General features: G+C 63.6%; 1 protein-coding gene across 2 annotated transcripts in view; it reads left to right on the plus strand.

Moving 5' to 3' along the window:
* LOC119107854 (latrophilin Cirl) overlaps positions 1-18,758 on the plus strand; it is a 50,622-nt gene that overhangs the window by 19,224 nt on the left and 12,640 nt on the right. For both annotated transcript variants that reach the window (XM_037231417.1, XM_037231418.1), the window contains exon 3: positions 14,569-14,761. In XM_037231417.1, coding sequence (XP_037087312.1) covers positions 14,569-14,761 — 193 coding nt within the window. The remainder of the gene's footprint in view (positions 1-14,568; positions 14,762-18,758) is intronic.

Consider the following 18,758-nt stretch of genomic DNA (forward strand, 5'->3'; position numbering starts at 1 on the left):
CCTGTGGCGGCGGACGGCTCCCGGCGCGCTGTCACGTCCCGCCGCGGCTGAAAACCGAGCCGGCAGTCCCTCGCACTGCTGTCAGCTCAATTATTTTATCTTGTCACCGTGCAATATACGGGCGGGGGCCCCTCGTTTGCATATCGGCCGCATCGTGGGCCGACACGTCGCCGGCGCGCACCTCACGCCCCACGCACGGGCCGCGGCGCGCCACGGTCAGTCGCCCCTCCCAGCTGAGGACCGGCCGGAGGCGCCCCTCGCAGCTCCTGACCCGGCCGTCCCGCGCGCCCTGAGCGACCTCCGTCTTGTCAGAACCACTTCCGCCCAGAGCATCTCGGCCGGTGCTCGGTTTTTACCGGCGCCCGTTTTTGCTACGGCGCCACTGACAGACCGAAAATATGAACCGCCGCGACAGCGACGAATGTGGTGCGTGTTTGGCTTGGAGCGGCTGGGAAAGGAATACCTGTCGGTTGTGTTTATTTGGCTGCGCCGTGACCGGCGGAGGTCCCTCGCCGGGTCATCGGCGACGCGAGCCGACGAAAATACGGCGCCGCGAGCGCGCGCGCCCGCCGATGGCTATCGGATTGCCGGTAAAAACAGAGATGCTTGTTGATGGCTCGTAAAGATTAAGCTCTCCGCCGGTTTCGTGAGATGGTGCGAGCCGCGTGATGCGGAGATAAGCCTTGCGGAAGAATGGCCGCGCGGAAAAAGCGTTTGATTCGCGGCGAAGGCCGAACGCCACACCTTTTTATTTGTTCGCGTATGAGGGTAATTAGTGCCTTCAACACCACTCGTCAGCGCCTCCATTGTGCCGCGGTCTGTGCGCAGGAGAAAAAGGCGCCACCGCCGGGTGAGAGAATGCGCGTTGTGGAGTCCGCAGGTGTGAAAACAAGCCACCAGATGGCTCCTAGGTCGCCGCCGGCTGCGGTCTCCCACGTGTGTGCGTGTGTGTGCTGTGTGTGTTTGAATGGGAGCCTGTCTATCAGCCAGTGGCAGTACACAGCCGATTAATCGGTCGCCGTGCAGAGACAGGACCCATTCATCGGCGCGGCGCTGAATAATCGCTGTTTATCGCTATGACGGATGTGCGGTGGGGCGCGTCGTCGCGTGAGCGCGTGAGGTCCCAGCCTCCCGACACGGCGCGCCCAGGCCCAAACCCACCCCGCCCGCCCGTTCCACGCCCATGGAACAGCCGTACGGCGTCGGCTAACGTCGCGCCGCCAGAGCCAGGGCTTTTTCGGCCGTTTAATTTTCGGGCGATTCCCTGATTGAGGTGGTCTTTTCGGCTGGCCGGCGAATGATAAGCGAAAAGTTGGCTAAATGAGCCCATAAATGACATCGCTAACGGGCCGACGGGAGGTCCGAACAGGGTCATATTGAGCCGTGCAGGGTTTAATTCGCATCCATAAAGGTTTGTTGCAGGTTTATATGGCTTTTAATTAGCCTGACTGGAGAGTGGTGAGCCCTAGACAAAGGCACGCTCCGCAGCACTATAAAAACAATACATAAATGAGGCGAACGGACATATCCATCTTAATAAACTGTCGCGTACCTGGTGAGATGATACTGTTTATGCGCGGTCGTGGCTTGAGCCGGGTTTGGCCGGGACGCCGGCGGTGAGCGGCCCTTTTTTGCCCGCTCGCCGTGCCCGATGCCCCAGTGTGTAATTTCATTTCGAAGCCGGTGAAATTATCTGGCGCGCACGGCGTACCCTTCGCGTTACGAGCGTATCGCCGGTGATCTAATGTGGCCTCCCTGGCGCGGCGGCCGGCTCCGGTGTCGGCCGGGCCGGCTCTCCCCCAGCCGGCTCGGCTGGTCCGACCACAGGGCCTCCTTTGTGCGGAACTCAGGTGGCCTGGATCAGTTTCACTGGAAGTTCTGGTGGCGTTTTTGTGCTCTCCTTTGACATTGAGCACGCTTTGAAGCATGGGATTTATGTGGTGTATCGATGAGATGACTCAGGCCTCAAACTTTTTCTTTGGTATCCTCCGTCTTTCTGCTCCCCTGCATGATGTAAGCGACACATAGCCGTGTCCCACGATAACCTACCCTGCCAGGTTTGCCCCCCGACCTGTTCTCCTCAGCCCGCCAGGCTACCCTAGCCCGCCAGGCTACGCCAGCCCGCTAGGCTACCTCAGCCCGCCAGGCTACCTCAGCCCGCCAGGCTACCCTCCTCCGGACCGCACGCCGTACCATTCTGTGCGGGGTCGTTCCCGGGTACCCCGTCCCCCCTCCCCTCCCCCCCCCCCCCCCCCGGTATCCGGTTGAGATCGGCGGCATTAGCCGCGCCTGCCGCTGACGCGCCCCTGACCTCCCTAGCCGCGCCGACGCCGACGGCCCGGCAAATTGCAGCCGAGCCGAGCCTGGCCGGCGCCGCCTCAGGCGGCACCCGCCCCCGGCGCCGCTGGCAAGGTCGGGCCGCGCGCCACCCCGTCAGAGGAGGAGGCCGCCGTGCTCCTGCTGTGGATCGGCAACCGGCCGTTGACGGGCCAACAATCAGCATTTGCATAAGAACGGGGCGACTGTGATTCTGATTGAGCGGTCAAAGGCGATCAGCAGAGTAAAAAGGCGCTCATTACCTGGCGAGACAAAGGCGGGCGCGGCGGTGGGACGGCGGCCATCGACGTCCAACACCGGGTAATGGCCCCGGCGGAGGTCCGCACAAATCGTCGGCCGCCCCGGTGTCCCCCGGGAGGGGCGCGCCGCTCGGCGGGGGGGGGGGGAGGAGGAGGAGGTGTGCAGAGGCGCGCTCGAGCGGGCCGCTACTGATCAACACGCTCGTCACTTTCGACTGAGAGAGTTACGTCTTCTCACCAACTTCACTGAAGTCTGCTTACGGGCTTCCGTTTCTGCTTCGAGAGCTCCAGAGCTGTTTGTTGGGTCGCGCGGCCGGGCCAGTACTCCGATGCCGTCTCGGGGTAGGCACTGACGCTGATGGAACGGGCGCTGGCCTCGACCGGCGCCCGGCACACCACTGATAGATGGATGCGGTTAGGGAAAGTCTAATCAGGGGCCGATTTCATGGGTGGAACCGACAGATGTGCCGGCATCTGAGTGTCAAGGTGGTGCGATTACTCTCTAAATATAGGGAAAATCAAATTTGGTATGCGGCAGTTTCCTGTTTCTCATAATCTGTATTTGGGGACTAGCCATTTCATTTCGGGCCATGTTGGCCCTCCATTTAGATTTACAGTGGAAACAATCGAATTAATACATCGTAAAAGAGAAATACTGGTGAAATTGCCCACCCGTTTGTCTTCTCGGGGTCATAAAAGGCGTTATGCCGGGGGCCATCTGAAGTCACCACGACCTGTTCTTCCGCTCTGTCTCTCTCCCTCCCTCTCTCGCTCGCCTGCGGAGCGTCGAACCGGAGCAGATCACCAATTTTCCACGGCCGAAACTTTCTCAGGAATTCGCGCCGTGCCTCGCACAACAGCGTGGCGAATCACCAATCAAAACAGGCGGCCACGCGGCCCATTGTACAGGCCACGGCTTCATCCGGGCTGGCTTTAATTCGCGTCGGCGCCCGGCGGCGGCGCCACCGGCGGCTGGGCGTGAGAACCGGCGGCGACCCGGGCCGGGGGCAGCGGCCGGCCGGCCATCAGCCACCTGGAGCGACGCTGCCAACCGCCAGATGGCGGTCCGGCGGCAGCTCGCACCCGCGCGGCCCGCCGGTGAGCTCTCCGCCGCCGCCGCCGCCGCCGCCGCATCCTCCACCGCCGCCGCCGCCCAGCTCGGCGGGCTAACGGCGGGGGCGCACGCGAGGCTCGCGGCCGGAGACGGCGACCTCGCTGCCTGCCAGCTGCCCCCGGCCGGACGTCGGGATCAGTCGCGGCCGGCGGCCGCCGCCAACGCCGCCTCACTTATCCCATCATTGTTTTATTGAGCCGGGCGGCGAGGGCTATCGCGGTGCCTTTCCGCTGTCGCCCGGCGCCGCGCCCGTGTAGTCCACTAGTCCACTCGGCGGACAGATAGCATCTGGGATCGCGCACGCCGGACGCCCGCCGCCGGCCTGGTCGCGCCGGCGACGGCACCAAGAAAAACAGCCGGCATAACAATGAGATAAGTGGAGGGATGGATGACAATCAACACTCGTATTTCGCCCGCAATGGGTGACGAGTGCGCTTCGCGGGCTCCTACACCGCCGACGAGGGTGGGAGCGCCGCGTCAAGCGTGCGCCCACGGCGGCGCCCGCCGCCTGTGCCCTTTTGTCTTCATTACTGTCGGAAGCGACGACGAATCGGCGCACAGCTGCGTCGAAGCCGACGGTCACGGCGCTCCCCGGCTCGCCGAGGGTGGCGCGTGACGGCGTTTGGCGTTCGTCCCTCCGCTGATAATTCGTCCATAATTCCCAATATGTGTCGGCCGTTCGCCGCTCTCAAATCCAGACGACCGACGGTCGGGCCACTCGTTGATTTGTAGCGGCCGATAGAAAGTAAAATGCGCGCCCGGCCAAACTCAGGGGAATTTATACCCGGGCGAACACGGATTGTTGGCATCGCACTGCCTTCTCGGCCCGCGCCGGGCCAGAACGACAGCCCGTGGCTGCCGTCCTAGGACGCTGCCCTCGTTCGTGGCACAATTATTCCGTTAAACCCTCGGGAAACGGGACCTTTTCTCCGGGACATCATCGGAATTAATGACGAGGCGTCGCCGATCCCATTCCGGTCTGTCCCGCCCGTCGGACGTAGGTTGACCGGCCCGCTGTGGAGTCTTGTCTCAGAGCCCCGGAGTCTCGGAGTCGGATTCTCTTGGTCAGCCGCCGGCAGCGGAACCTCACCTGCCGCCTTGCCCCGGGGCGGGGCGCTGTACGCGGCAAACCGAACCGGCCACGGCGAGAGTGTGGCCGTAATTCACTTTCGCTGTCTGATCGGTTTTTGCGGCCGCTATCGGCGGGGCGATCGGTTCCATGCCGGCCGGCCTGGCTCCCGGACAGACCAGGCTGTCGCGAGGCCGACGAAAGGCTGGGACTTGGGACTGAGACTCCAAATAGTTGTGACAGGCGCGAGCGTGCCCCACTATCTGGGCCGGAGTGGGCTGAGGGATCGGCCCGAGCCAGGCGTCCGTCGGGGGGCGGACCCGCTCCTTTGTCTCGTGAACGGTTAACCTGTTTTCTTTCTGTTAACGAACCTATCTTTCGTTCCAGGTACGCCTCCGCTGACTGGCTGGGTGTTCCGGAGGGCGGTGGCTCCACCGCACGGTAAACCCAATCTTAATTAGGCGCGAGGCGCGTTTCTAGGCGTCCACTCGACGGGATGCGTATTTTCCACGCATAACGGCCCGACGTCCGAACAAAAAGCCCGTGTTCCACCGGCGGAGAACCGACCAGTAATTGGCCGCGTTCTGAGCCGCTGCGTCATCGGCCCTGGATGACGTGTCCGTCATCCTGACGATTGGCAGGTCCGCCGCTGAGCCGCACCCAAACGGAAGCGGCGGCCCCGACCAGAGAGCGTGGAGCCGCCGCCGTCGGCAGCTGTCCGCAGGCCACTTTTCGGCGACACCTGATGGTGCACCGGGCGTGACCGGGGCCACTTACCCCTGCTGCCGGTGTCCAAAAATGTGCGGCACCGGAGGGGCGAGGACGAGCGCAGCGCCAGGCGCCGGCCCGTCGCGTGAGCGGTGTGCCTTTTTCAGGCGCGTTGCCTGGCAGGCGAGCGCGCGAGGGCGGACGAGGCGGCGCGGGCGCGACCCCCCTCGGCGGCCCAGATGTCTGGCGGAAGGTCGTTTCTGTTAGCCACGGCCCGCCGTCGCCGCGGCCGAATGAAAAATGGACAAAAGGTGTGAAGCTCGAGTCAAAAACGCTGTAATGAAGTATCCGGCCACGATTTATGGTAAATTACGGGTGGGAGGTCAGGTGCGGGGCGCCGATTGAGGCACGTCCGCGACCGGCGGCGTCACGGCGCCCCTCTCCCTCCCCGCCCCGCATCTCCGCCAGCGACAGGCGGCCGTCACGGGCCGCGAACGTGAGGCAACGCCGCCTCATGACGCGCTCGCGCCGCCCGGCTCGCCTGATTGGCGTCTGCCGAGCGGCGCGATTGCGCGATCAGCACAGATGGATCGGCGCCGCTCGGCCGCGGTGTGGGGGCCGCCTGTTCGGCGCCGGCGGGCGGCGCTCGCGGCGCGTCAGGCCGGCGCTGCGGTTCGTCGGTCGCCGGTATGTGCCGTCGTCGGCGCCCGACGGCTGATGCTCGGCGTTTTTGGTCATACACCGGAGCCGGCCGCGGGGACCGACAATGCCGCTTCCGGTGCGTACGCGGCCGGAGGGCGGAGGACTGTCTCAGGAGGCGTCCGAGCGCGGAGGGCCGGAAAATTGCCGGCCCAAATGACGCTGTGTCAATACGCCGCGTTACGACACCATTTCGGCTGATTACCACATGTCAGGGCGGACGGTTGCTCCCTCCCCCCCCCCCCCCCCCCCCCACCCGGCGTCCCCCGGCACAATGCACCCTTCAAGGTCCTGGTCCGGATCGTGGGACAGTCGCCTCCCGCGCCGCCAACCACAGATTATCCGCCATTGGACGAACCCTGGTCCGGCGCAGGCCCGCATATTATGTGGCCGGTGTTGGTCGGCCGACGTTTTATTATAGATTACCGCAATCGGTGGGGGTTGAATCCAGCAGCACCCTTTGAGATCCAGGCGCATATGAAAGGACCGGCGCAGTTTTTCCCTGTTGGTACGCAGGGTCGACAATGATGTGTAATCTGCAGGGGAAATAGATCGTATTATTCTTCACACTTGAGGCCGTTTTATGGGACAAAAAACGGAGCAGAAATAATCATTTAAGTGTCAGGCCCTAATGGACCGATTTGATATGCTGTTATAGAACAGGATCCGCTTCGACCAGCGCTGAGGTAATGGGCTGGACTACCCAGGAGCGGTTTTCTCTTTCACTTTTGGAAGTTCCTGCAGCCAAACACCTTTTACGAGAGCATATTGCAAATCATAAAAGCTCCATCGCCCGCAGTTACCGAGGCATTTGTTCAATATTTCTATTCAGCAGTCACATCAACAACTTTTATGGAGCCATCAGAGAGACGAGAGACTCGCGTTTTGCCACGCCCGGCCGAGCCCACCATATTTACAAACCGGAGCGGAAAGTTTCGCCAGAAGAGTAGCCGTGTCTGTCACCAGCACACACCGAGCGCGCGGTGTTACCTTCCGGCCGGGCCGTCTCCCGTCGCAGTCCCCGCCGGCTGATAATTGCGGGGCGTAGCAGTCGCGTCTAATGACTGTCAGCCGACACGTTTTTGCGGCGGAACAGCCGGGCGGACGGCGGCGACATCTCACTGCGCGGCGTCTAATGCGGCCATGGCGTGCGCGTTCGATTGTAATGGGTGACGACCCGGTGCGGCGGTCGGGCGGCCGGGCGGCCAACGGGCCGGCCGCACGCCATCGGTGCAGACCTTTCTCGGCGACTCTCACATTCAACGGCCATTACCCGGCGAATTAGATTTAGCGGGCTCCATTTCCCAGCCCTGCAAATCCGGCCGAACGGACAGACGGGTCACGTCGGTCGGCGGCGGCCCTCGGCGCATGCGCAAACGGACGTCTGGTCCGGCCCGCGGCGCCGATCATTGTAATGGACGACCCCGGCCTAATTGGTAAACAAAGCGCGTGCACGCGCGCCGTTATTAATTTTCAAGACGGTGAAGGTGTTCATCTGGGTTTTACTTTTACTTGGCCAGCCTTCAGCCATCAGGCGTCTGATGTATTGTAATGTATTTACATGGTGTTCATTATGTATGCATCACCCACGTCGCGGGCGCGGAACGATCACCGGCGTGCGTCGCCCGCGCACGCCAGGGACGTCTCTATTTGGTGTCGGTTTCGAGTAAAGCGACTGTGCCGGGGTAAAATATTGACTTGTTGCACGGTACGTGACGCGCGCCGCGTGGTGACGAGTTGACCTGGGGACTGCCAAAAGGGTCGGGGCAGGAGGAGGCCCTTCGCCGCCAGACGGTCACCGCTCTGTGGGAGAGTGATGCCTCGCCCTCGTGCCGCGAAGCGACAGCCGGGTCCGCCAGCGGGAGGGAAAGATGATCGGACCGATTGCGGTCGGAGGTGACCCAGAAAGCGGCCGACCTTGCTGCAGAGCGTGGAGACCCTTGACCGGCGCGGACGGACGTCAGCCGATGACCCGGTGATAGCAGATCGTCTTCTCCTGCTGGGCAGTATCGCCTCAAACCACAGCCGTGCTGTTTCCCCCCCCCTCTCTCTCTCCTCCTCTCTCCTCTCTCTCTCTCTCTCTCTCTCTCTCCTCTCTCTCCTCTCTCCTCTCTCTCCTCTCTCTCTCTCTCTCTCTCTCTCTATCTCTCTCCTCTCTCTCTCTCTCTCTCTCCCTCTCTCTCTCTGTCTCTCTCGTCTCTCTCTCTCTCTCTCGCAGTATTTCCCTCATACATCTTCCTCCAGATGTGCACACCTTACTTACACTTAACTCTCTCTCACTCCACGCGTCCGAAACGTAATGTTCGCCTGCGCGTGCGACCAAGCGTGCCTACTGAAAGATGTGCTCCTGTTAAGTACCGCTCACCTACGCACCGCTTGAGCCAATGTAAAGTTATCTCATCAAGTATTTCTTCTGACAGCTGGCACAAGGCGACATCTTCATTCCTCTCACGAGACGGACAGCCGATATTCGAAAACTGTCGGCTCATTGAGTCGAACAATCTCCCGAACCAGTCTTTTATTAGGCGGACTTTAATGACCTATCGAGTCGGATTTATCTCCTCCGGGGGTGCTTGCTCAGTCGATTGAGTGCGCCGCTCTCCGGTTTCCATCGCTTGCACTTTACGACCTGGGACTGCTCTGAACGTCGATTAACGGGCCAAATTTAGTTCCCCAGACAAATTAGCAGTCGGGCAGAGTGTTGCCTTTACGTGCCGTTTACCCGGTCTGCGCCCCGCCACCCGGCCGCGGTCATCTCCCCACCTAGACGCCCGACTGATGGAGCGAGTGGCTCTCACGATACAAACAGCGCTTCTCGGTAGCCGTCAGGCCCGAGGAGTTCATTGCCTTCGCCGCGTTCCACCTCGTGCTAAGTGCCGTTGCGCCTGCTGACCGAGCCCACCCGGGCGCTGTGTCGTGTGCGCGGGCGAGAGGCGTCCCCCCGAGCGCCGCCCGTCGCCGCCGCCGACGAACACAGGTCGACACTGCCGATGAGCGCCATGTGACTCGCGTCGACCGTCGTTTCGGTGCTGGGCTTAGTGGTTCGGACTCCGGGAAACACGTGCCGTCGATGGTGCCTCGCTCCAGCGGAGGACATGAGCCGCGCTGGCGAGCTGGCCTTCAATGAAGCCGCGCTTCCGAGCTGGCATTCGACAAAGCCGTGCCGACGGGCTGGTCTTCGATGAAGCCGCGCTGGCGAGCTGGCCTTCGATGAAGCCGCGCTGGCAAGCTGGCCTTCGATGAAGCCGCGCTGGCGAGCTGGCATTCGACAAAGCCGTGCCGACGAGCCGGTCTTCGATGAAGCCGCGCTGGCGAGCTGGCCTTCGATGAAGACGCGCTGGCGAGCTGGCATTCGACAAAGCCGCGCCGACGCGCTGGCATTCGACAAAGCCGCGCCGACGAGCTGGCATTCGATGAAGCCGTGCCGGCGAGCTGGCATTCGACAAAGCCACGCCGACGAGCTGGCATTCGACAAAGCCGCGCCGACGAGCTGGCATTCAATGAAGCCGCGCTGTCGACGTGGCTGGACTGGCAGCAGCGCGTTAGTCATCAGCCGTTAATGCCCGTGATGCCGGCGCGAGTGGGTGACTATGGGTGTCGGCAGGCGGACTGGTGCCAGGGACTTATGGCTAGGAGGAGAGGCGTCCACTTCAGGAGAAATGCAGCTACGGACACCAGGACGAGGCTCGCCATTCTCATGCGTGTTTGTATCGAAAGACTCACGCTGGTGGAGGGCATCGCGAGACCGAGCTAGGCCAGCGAGGCTGACCTCCGGAGGACCCCTGAGGTGGGCGGGACTGACGTCACCTGCAGAACAGGCGGGGCTGGCTGAGCGTCGCTGGCCGGCCGACTGCTGCATAGTTTCACTAAGGTCGTCGGTCAGCCAATACCCACAGCGGGCATTCTGTACGTGGAATTTTGTCCAGACCTGCCATGTCAGAGCGGTGCCAGGCCGTTGGGACACAGTACAGCCGTGGGCCCCATGGCCGGTTCCGCGCAGCGAGGACGGGTGGGTCGTGTCGCCCGCGGCTTGACCCCTGCCACCCTCCCCTCCCCATCGACTGCATCTCTCCCCACACGGAGTTATAAACGCCCACCGCGTCGCTCCTAATTCAGACTCTCTAATTTACATCGCCCTGCGGAGCCGAGCGGCGATGGCGGACCTAGCGGCGGCGAATTTGCCGCGCCGATGGCCGGTGGCGAGCGATCCGGGGCCGGCCATCGCTCGCACCTGCCGCCCGTTACCTGTCGTGGCCCGTGGTATACGGCGGACGGCGGCGGACCATCGAACCAGCCCGGCCGCGCGGGCACGCCCCCGGTCGAGCTGGACGCGTCTGCAGCTTAGGACCGTCCCCGACCCGGAGCCTGGAGACCTGGGCCTGGAGACCTGGGCCTGGAGACCTGGAGCCTGGAGTGTGGGCTGGAACATCCGCAACCGTGAATAAGCCATCGGCCGCCGTGAGGTGGGGCCATCGTGAGCAGGCCCCTGTTGAGCAGCGGAGCGGACGAGCCGGACCTGCGCGCTGCTCTGTCCGCCCTGTGAAGCGACAGCGTCCGCCGCCCTCTGCCCCCCCGACCGATGTCACGCAGCCTGCGCCGCCGGGGTAACGGCCGACAGGTCTGAAAGCCGAAATCAAAGCTGGTCGCCTCGGCCGACTTTGATTCCGACTAATGGTGAGTGGCCGGCGCGTGCGCGTGCGTCGTAATTGTCTCCGGGGGCGAGACAGCCGGGGCCCGACGCGGGCATCACCCTCGCATGTCGGCGGTGCGTGCGGCGACCGAGGGGATTTCATTACGGCTTTGTTTGCGATGGGTTATCCGTCTGGGCGCCGGCGCTATCTGTCCTCCCATCGCGCCCCGGCAAGCGCCGACCAATTACCGCTCGGCCGGCAATTACCTAACGGCGCTCATTAAGCGCAGATTACAACTTCTGTGTTTTGAAAACAGGCGGGGCGTGGGCGCGGATGCGCTTCAGGGGCGTTGGACCGCGCCGCACATGATTCCGCTCTTGTGGCTGTCGGCCGTCGGTGAGCTGATCACGAGCGTCGCCGGCAGACGTTTTCGACGCGTGCGCTCGGCGCTGCGGCGAGGTGCGGCGGGTGCGCCGCTTCTCGCGGAAGCCGCGTCGCTTTGCGTGCGCGGCGCGGAGCGATGTGGGTCAAGTGGCGGCGGCGGCGCGCGCCGTGTTTGCCCCGGTCAGGTTGCTGATCCGCCGAGGGGAAATCGGCGCCCACCGCCCGGAGATGGACCATGATACGTCCGACAAACAGGCGCTCACCACCGGCGTCGGCGCCGAGGCTGACGGGCTCGACCGTCGGCCCGTGACAGCGGCCGTCGAGTAACGGGGCCGTGTGCGCCGCTTGAGAGGCTCGCCTCGCCGGCGGCCGGGTGGACTGACCCGGGTCGGCAGGCCACCGCAGCCCGCCCGGAGTCGGGCTATTACGCCCCCGTCGGGCGGGGCCGGGTCAGCTTTTGTTCCGCCTGGTGGCTGTCGGCCGGTGTATGGATCCGCCTGGCGGCTCGCGGTCTCCATCAACGCACCGGTGGTGAACTTCGACCCGGCGCTCGCGACTGGAAAACCAAACTGCCTGTCGCGTATTTGCATTGGGGAGTCGGGCGCGGCGAAAGCGTCGGCAGCGGAGTAATAACAGCCGTGTGGACATATGCGTCCCTCTGCGGCAGGCGAAGAGGGTATGAATGGCCGTAACCTGGACCGGCTGCGCCTAAGGTTCGGTGCTGTCTATTCGCAGCCGGAAAGTCAAGGATTTGTAGCAGGAGACACCTCGAAGATGGCAGGCTTCAGAAATCAGAGAGTAAAGGGTGGCCGGGCATTAAATGGCTGGGCGAGTTGGAACAGACGGAGACGCCCGTCCGTTCGTCCGTGATTTATTGCGGATGGGAGCGAAGTTTCGACTAATTTCCTGCCGAGGTTTCGCGAAGCTCTTGAAGTGTGGCCGCTTTTCCGCGCAAATGAGTTTCGTTGACCTCCTGGCCGTGCCTCGTCCGCGGTCCGTCGGAGAAAGTGTCGGAGGCGCCTGCCGAAGTCCGCTCGGCGCGCTCAGATCCGAGGCATTGACGGCGTTCGTGGCTGCCAGCGTGTCCACGGTTATTGTGAAACTTTTTCAATTGAAGAACAATGCCCAAGTTTTCAGCGAAGTTTTCGTCTCGGACGACAGCGCGAGGTAATTGTTGGTGACGTATACCGCTTATATGGGGATTTGTCCGTCCATTGTGAGGCCACCGCTAACGCAGCCTTCCCGTCATTGTTTGCCGGGCTTCAGGTCGTCTCCGGGCTGTCAGCCGCGTCCGAGCCTCGCATCGTGCCCTTTTTTCTGGCCGGTGCCGACTGTGCGGCGTTCTTGGCGCTCGCGGCGCGCGCGGCGCGGCCGCCGTGACGGTGTGACGGCTGTTTTTGTAACGAACAGCCGTCACGTCGCCGACGGTGGCGACCGGCAACCGAGCACGGCGGACCGGGCTCGGGCGCCGGTGATGGCCGCCGCTGGCACTCGGCGAACGGCTGGCCTCTCAGCTTGCCGCCGCATTCTCCGACGTCTGTGTGCTCCGGACAATCAAACGGTAATCAAGCGACCCTCCGACAAAGGAAATCGCTGGCTGGGTTTGATTTTGGAGAACTTTAGCAGGAACAAACAATTAGGCAGCCGTTGGCGGACGGGTGCACCGCAGGGTCGGCCGGTAAGGTCAGGCCAACCGCCGCTAATGCCCGCTTTCCCAGCGCGTTTCCCAAGCGGATTGGCATCGTTCGACTCTGGCCCGCCTGCCCACCGCACCGCCACTCTGCGGCCGTCTCAGCAAGGTCGACCGCGCCGAGAACGGGGTCCGTCTTCCCGCCGGTCGACCTGGCTTCCCCTCGATGGGACCCGGCGCCGGCCGTGCGGCCCAGCGACCCGGCGTGCGTCGCTGCAGCACGCGGCGGCGGCGGCAATGAGGTCGGGCCCGTTAGCGGTCCCTGTCTCCCCACGGCCAGGTCGGACGCACGTTCTCGCGCCGAGTTCGCGGCTCCTTTGCGGCTCGTTCGCGGCTCTTCCGTGGCTCGTCCGCGGCTTCTCACGACCACTTGGCTCGTCTGCAGCTCATCTGCGGCTTGCCTGCGATTCGTTCGGCTTGTCCGGACGCGGTGGCTCGTCGTGGCTTGCCGCGCGCCCTTCATGGCGCGGCCGCCTGTCTGCGCGGCGCCTGGGCCGATGCCGCCTGCATGCTGATGCGCCGCTGCCGCTGTCCGGCCACGCGGCGATTTGTAACGGCAGTGGGCCACAGTGACGGGCCCGCCGAGGGGGGGGGGAGGGGGTGTGACGACATTGGGCCGAGGCGCGCCGGCCAGCGGGACGTGCGGCAGGAGTCAGCTGCGGTTCCCGCGTCAGCGAGAGCGCAATGGACGATTTCGTTTGACATTCAGGGCCAGTGCGCCGTAATCAAATAATGATGTCGCACCGGAAGGCGTTGCGGCGAACGAGCTGACCCAGGGTCATACGCTAAGCACTGATCAGGCCACCGGTGGCATACCAATGGGGCGGCACCTGCGAAGGCGTGGGGCTCGGGCCGCTCCCCGGCGCAGGGACGACCGCCGGGGGCTGCGGCAGCCTCGCCGCGGCTATTTGCCGCCCGTTAATGATGATAAACTGGGGATGAGTTGTCGTTTTTCGATGTCATTCTCTCCTTATAAATGGCATCTATCGGAATTGTGGGCCGGCGGGTGGGGTGGTGACCTGTTGCCCCTCCGGTGACCCCGAGTGACCCAGTTCAGGGAGCACACAGGCATCGGCGTCCGCGCCCCAGTAGCAGTGCAGCCTTGTTTGTCTCGAGACTGGCTGCATCATCGGACTGCCCTCCGACGCTCTGCCGCTGCATTGCACTCACTCTCTCGCTGTCTCCCTTCTCTCTGTCTCCCTCCTGAATAGAACTAATTAAGTGATCCTTTGATGTCTACTTTGTTCGAAGCTAAGTGGCGCAGTTGGGTTATAGAAGTGCGCTTGGCGCGTTTCCGGCAGAGCTTCGGCGTCACGGGGAGTTTTCTTTCCTGGCACAGTTGCTCTTTTCTCAGAACTCACTTGCTGGCACAAAGCAACTCCTTACAATGTCGTGTGACACCCCTTGACCTAACCCCAAGCAAGACCCGTTTCCAGTCTGGGGTGCTCATGCCCCTGGTGTTATCTGAGATATGTAAGCATTGCATTTCCTGCCAACGATGTTAATGGCCAACATGATAAATTTATGGCTATTGCTGAAGGCTCGAGACGCCCTTAATCATCCAAACAGGCCAGTCGTAATTGTCTGGAGCACCTGGTGGCGGCAGTCGACGGCGGTGACAAATCTATTGTGAGCGAACGGTCGCTCGTAAGTCGATGCTGTCGCGCGCGTCTGACACAACCCCTGGCCCGTTGCAGAGATGGGCAAGTTCCGGTCTGCCTACGCCTGCGAGAACTCCAACCTGACCTTCAGCTGTGAGCAGGGCGAGGTCATCCGTCTGGTGCGTGCCAACTTCGGCCGCTACTCCATCACCATCTGCAACGAGCACGGCGCCACGGAGTGGAGCGTCAACTGCGCCAGCCACCGCTCCGTCAGCGTGCTGCACGAGAGGTCAGTGGCTGCCCCCGGCGGAGAGGGGCCGACGGGCGTCCAGCCAGCGGCGGAGGATCGTGAAAAGGCGGGTGCGAAACTTTTGGGTCGGTTGCTCCGCGCGTCGCAGAAGTGCTGGTAATGAACTTGCGGGAGAGATGGCGCATCGTGGCACACGCTTCTGTTTGTACACCGGTGCCGCGCTGCTTGGAGGTGGGGTCGCGGCCAGCGGCGTTCACGTGGGTAGAGCGACTCCTTCCCGAACGACGGCAGCTCCGTGAAAAGGCCTTCCTGTCTCGCGCCCAGCGACCACGCACCAAACGAGGCCCCCCGCTGCCTGAGCGTCGTATGGCCCGCGCTGCTATTGCCCTTGTGCGCCATTATCGCCCGCCAACCGGTTGGCCGCTGCGCCACAAAAGACGCACGCAGCGTGGCGCGCCGGCCCGGTGTCCGGCCGTCGGGGGCCGTGTCACCTGCTCCCTCCTTTCTGCGACTGCCCTCGCAGATGCCCCGCCCGCGCCGGGCACAATGACAATTATGAACCGGCGGGCGGAAGCGATTACGAGCGGCGGTCGGCTTGTTGACGTCGGTCTGGCTCTGTCATCTGGGCCAAGCCAGGCTGGGCTTACCTCGCGTCACGGCTGCCTGCGCCAGGAGCGGCGCCAGCCCGCCGCTGCCGGCCAGCGCCCGTGTCGCGCCATCCGACGGCGAAAAACGCGCGCCGACGATCGTCATGCAGGAGGATAACGGGCGCCATTAAGAAATGGCGCGCCGGCACGGTCAGGAGCGCGGTATCGGTCCCCGAGGATCGCTCCGCGGCCGCCGCGGTGATAAATGGCGCGGCGGCTGATGCATCTGGTGCGCTCCCCGCCCGGCCACTCGGCCGCCGGGCTGGGGACGCTCGCGTGACGCGGGCATCGATGGCGGGCGCGGGGCAGGGTGGGGGAACGGCACGGCGCCTTCCCTCCGCGGCAGCCGGCCGGTGGCTTCATGACTGCGGACGCCCGGAGGGCTAGATCGGCCAGATGCTGCGAGCCAGTTGTCGCCAACGCTGTCGCGGTGGGAAGCTCCGAGGCGCCGGCAGACGGTGCGAAGGGGCGGATCGGCTGCAGACGGACCTCCCTCGCGCAGATCGAATCACCGCCGCCGCCAGCCGCATTCGAGCCCCCTGCACTAAAACATCCATCTTTTTTAGGAATGCGCCTCCCAGCCGCCCGATCGCGATGCGCGTCGAACCATCGTGAGGATTTGTATCGGCTGTTTCAAGGCTGACCCTTGAGTTACGCGCTGTGCACCCCGGTGGCGGCGGCGGCGGCGGCGGCGGCGGCGTGACCGCAGCTCGACCTCAGTATCGGGTGCATCTTTCCGCGTCGGCAGATCGGCTACATATGTGGGGCGAATCGTCGCCGCTCCACATTGGTGCGCGTGAGTGAGCGGCCTCAGCGGGTCGGCCGATAGCGTCGGGATCCATCACCGCACCCGCTGCGGGCCCCGGCCGACCCCGCCGAGCGGTGCGCTGCGCGCGCGGCCGCGGTCCGTCCGCCTTGAATGCGACGCGGGAGACCCATAACGCTCAGGATTACCAGCTGTATTACTACGTGCCTTGGTTACAGTCACACGTCCCTTTGATCTACTTTGATGCTTTCGATGCACTCCCAGAGGTCCCTGGCACTCTCTGATGCCCCGATACTCAACCCAGCTGCCTCCGACGCACAACCCAGCTACATTCGATGCACTCCCAGCTGCCTACCGATGCACTTCCAGTTGGCCCCAATGCATTCCCAGCTGCCCCCGATGCATTCCCAGCTGCCCCCGATGCATTCCCAGGCGCCCCAATGCACTCCCAGATGCCCCAATGCACTCCCAGGTGTCCCCAATGCACTCCCAGGCGCCTCAATGCACTCCCAGGCGCCCCAGTGCACTCCGAGGTGTCCCCAATGCACTCCCATGTGTTGCCGATGTACTCCCAGATGTCGTCGATGCACTCCGAAGTGTACCCAATGCACTCCCAGGTGTCCCCAGTGCACTCCCAGGTGCCCCAATGCACTCCCAGGTGCCCCAATGCACTCCCAGGTGCCACAACGCACTCCCATGTGCCTCGGATGCATGCCGGCGGGTGGGCGCGGCCTCAGAGCACCCCGTCCGCCCGCCGCCCCACCTGCCGGCTCTGCTCGCCGCCAACCAGCCCGCCAATTACGAACAAAGGATGCAGCGTCCCGCCGGACAATGCACGGAGCGCCTCCCACTAATAGCGCACCACCACGGCCGCGCCATTACTGCCGCGCCACGCCGGCGCTCGACCTCGCGCGCCGCCTTTGTGCCGGCAGTGTAATTGGCGCTTGTCAATGAGCATTGAGTATCGATCGGGTGCCACATTGCGGTATTGAACACTGCTGAATGGTAGACCGAGCGGACGCCAGGAGTCGGCCGCCAGACGGCCGCGCGGACGCAGCGGCACCGGTAATAAAACTCGTGCCGGCCACAAAAGGTTAACCCGCGTCGATCCGTCATGGAAAGCTGCGGTAATGAAGGCAAATTACAGCGTTCCGACCGCTGGCCGAATGGATCGTGTCTCCCTTGGTCAACACGGCGCTTGGCCTGCACGGCACATTTGTTTGAACGCTGGTCCATTGGCGGCTAATATTCAGCCGTAATGGACCGTCGACATATTGCATGTCATCGGGCAGCCATGCGGCCCGCTAGATGTATTGAAAAGAGCCAGTGTCGCACGTTAGCCCCGCATGGTTGAATGACAGATCCATGCGGTCGACTGTCAATATCTCTCAGCCCTCCGCCTCGCCGGCGCTGGAGGGAGGGGGAGGGAGGCGCCGGGATCGTCTCGGCGTCCGGCGCAGCGCCAAGATCGCGCCTAGCCGTGTTGCCCGGCGGGGCGACCCAGCCCGTCTATGTAATTACTTGCGCTATGGAACAGATTTGAGCATCGCAGCGCTGTGGGTCTCCGGCGGCTCGCCCGACCGTAAACGACAGCGGCCGGCCCCGGCCGTGGCCGTGCGAGGCCGTGCGAGGGACGCGAACGCGCGCGGAGCGCAGCGCGGCGGGGTTACGTGCGCTGTCACATCGTCCGGGCCCGCTGCGAGTATGTGCTTCCTTTTCAAGTCCTTGAGTCAACAGTGTTCCTAGCCGCTCTTGTAACACTGGTATTCAGTAGAGCAGTGCAAGGGGATCGGTAGCTAAGTGACACCACGTCAAAACGCGGTCAGTCAGGATGACACAGCGGGCCATACTGAGACCGCCAGGCCAGGCTGAGAACGCGCCACGTATTCGTGACCGATACCGGCGTCAATACAACGCCAGGTGCGCGCGCGGTGGCGGCGGCGGGACCGCGGCCCGCCCCTCCGTTTACGCGGGGTCTCGCGCGGCTGGCGGTGGACCTCTCGCGCGGCTGGCGGTGGACCTCTCGCGCGGCTGGCGGTGGACCTCTCGGCGGCTGGCGGTGGACCTCTCGCGCGGCTGGCGGTGGACCTCTCGGCGGCTGGCGGTGGACCTCTCGGCGGCTGGCGGTGGACCTCTCGGCGGCGGCCCGGCCGGTTTTTGTCCTGCCATTCTGCGGAGAGTGGCGGCCTTCAGCCGATGGTCAGCTGAGGCGGTTTTTGTGCGGTGTAGCTGGGTCTTTTGGTGGAAGTTTGAGCGAGACGACTGCCGTTTAGGGTTTTATTGTATCCCGACCGCGGGCTTTTTCTCCCGGCCGCCGTCATTAGGTGGCGAGCGAAATCGTCAATGATTTATCTTCGTATGTCACGACCGGGCAAAAACCGTGCGCGTTTGTGCCCGCTCATTGTTCCCAGATCGCCGGTCAAATCGTCCTCACCGTTTTTGCCAACAACGACCCGCCGGAAATCGCATGTCGCCGCGATCGAGACGACCACCAGGGGCGCACGAGGCGCGCGCGCGCCCAGGTGAAAGGCAGGTCGCACTTCGCCTCTCCGCACCTACCGCCTGGACACCCCCGTGCGGGGGGTCGTGCCCCCGGGCATCATCTGGTCACGTGTCGATGTTG

Source organism: Pollicipes pollicipes, unplaced genomic scaffold, assembly GCF_011947565.3.
Source record: "Pollicipes pollicipes isolate AB1234 unplaced genomic scaffold, Ppol_2.1 Scaffold_6686;HRSCAF=7923_pilon_pilon_pilon, whole genome shotgun sequence".
In the NCBI taxonomy this organism is placed as follows: domain Eukaryota; kingdom Metazoa; phylum Arthropoda; class Thecostraca; order Pollicipedomorpha; family Pollicipedidae; genus Pollicipes; species Pollicipes pollicipes.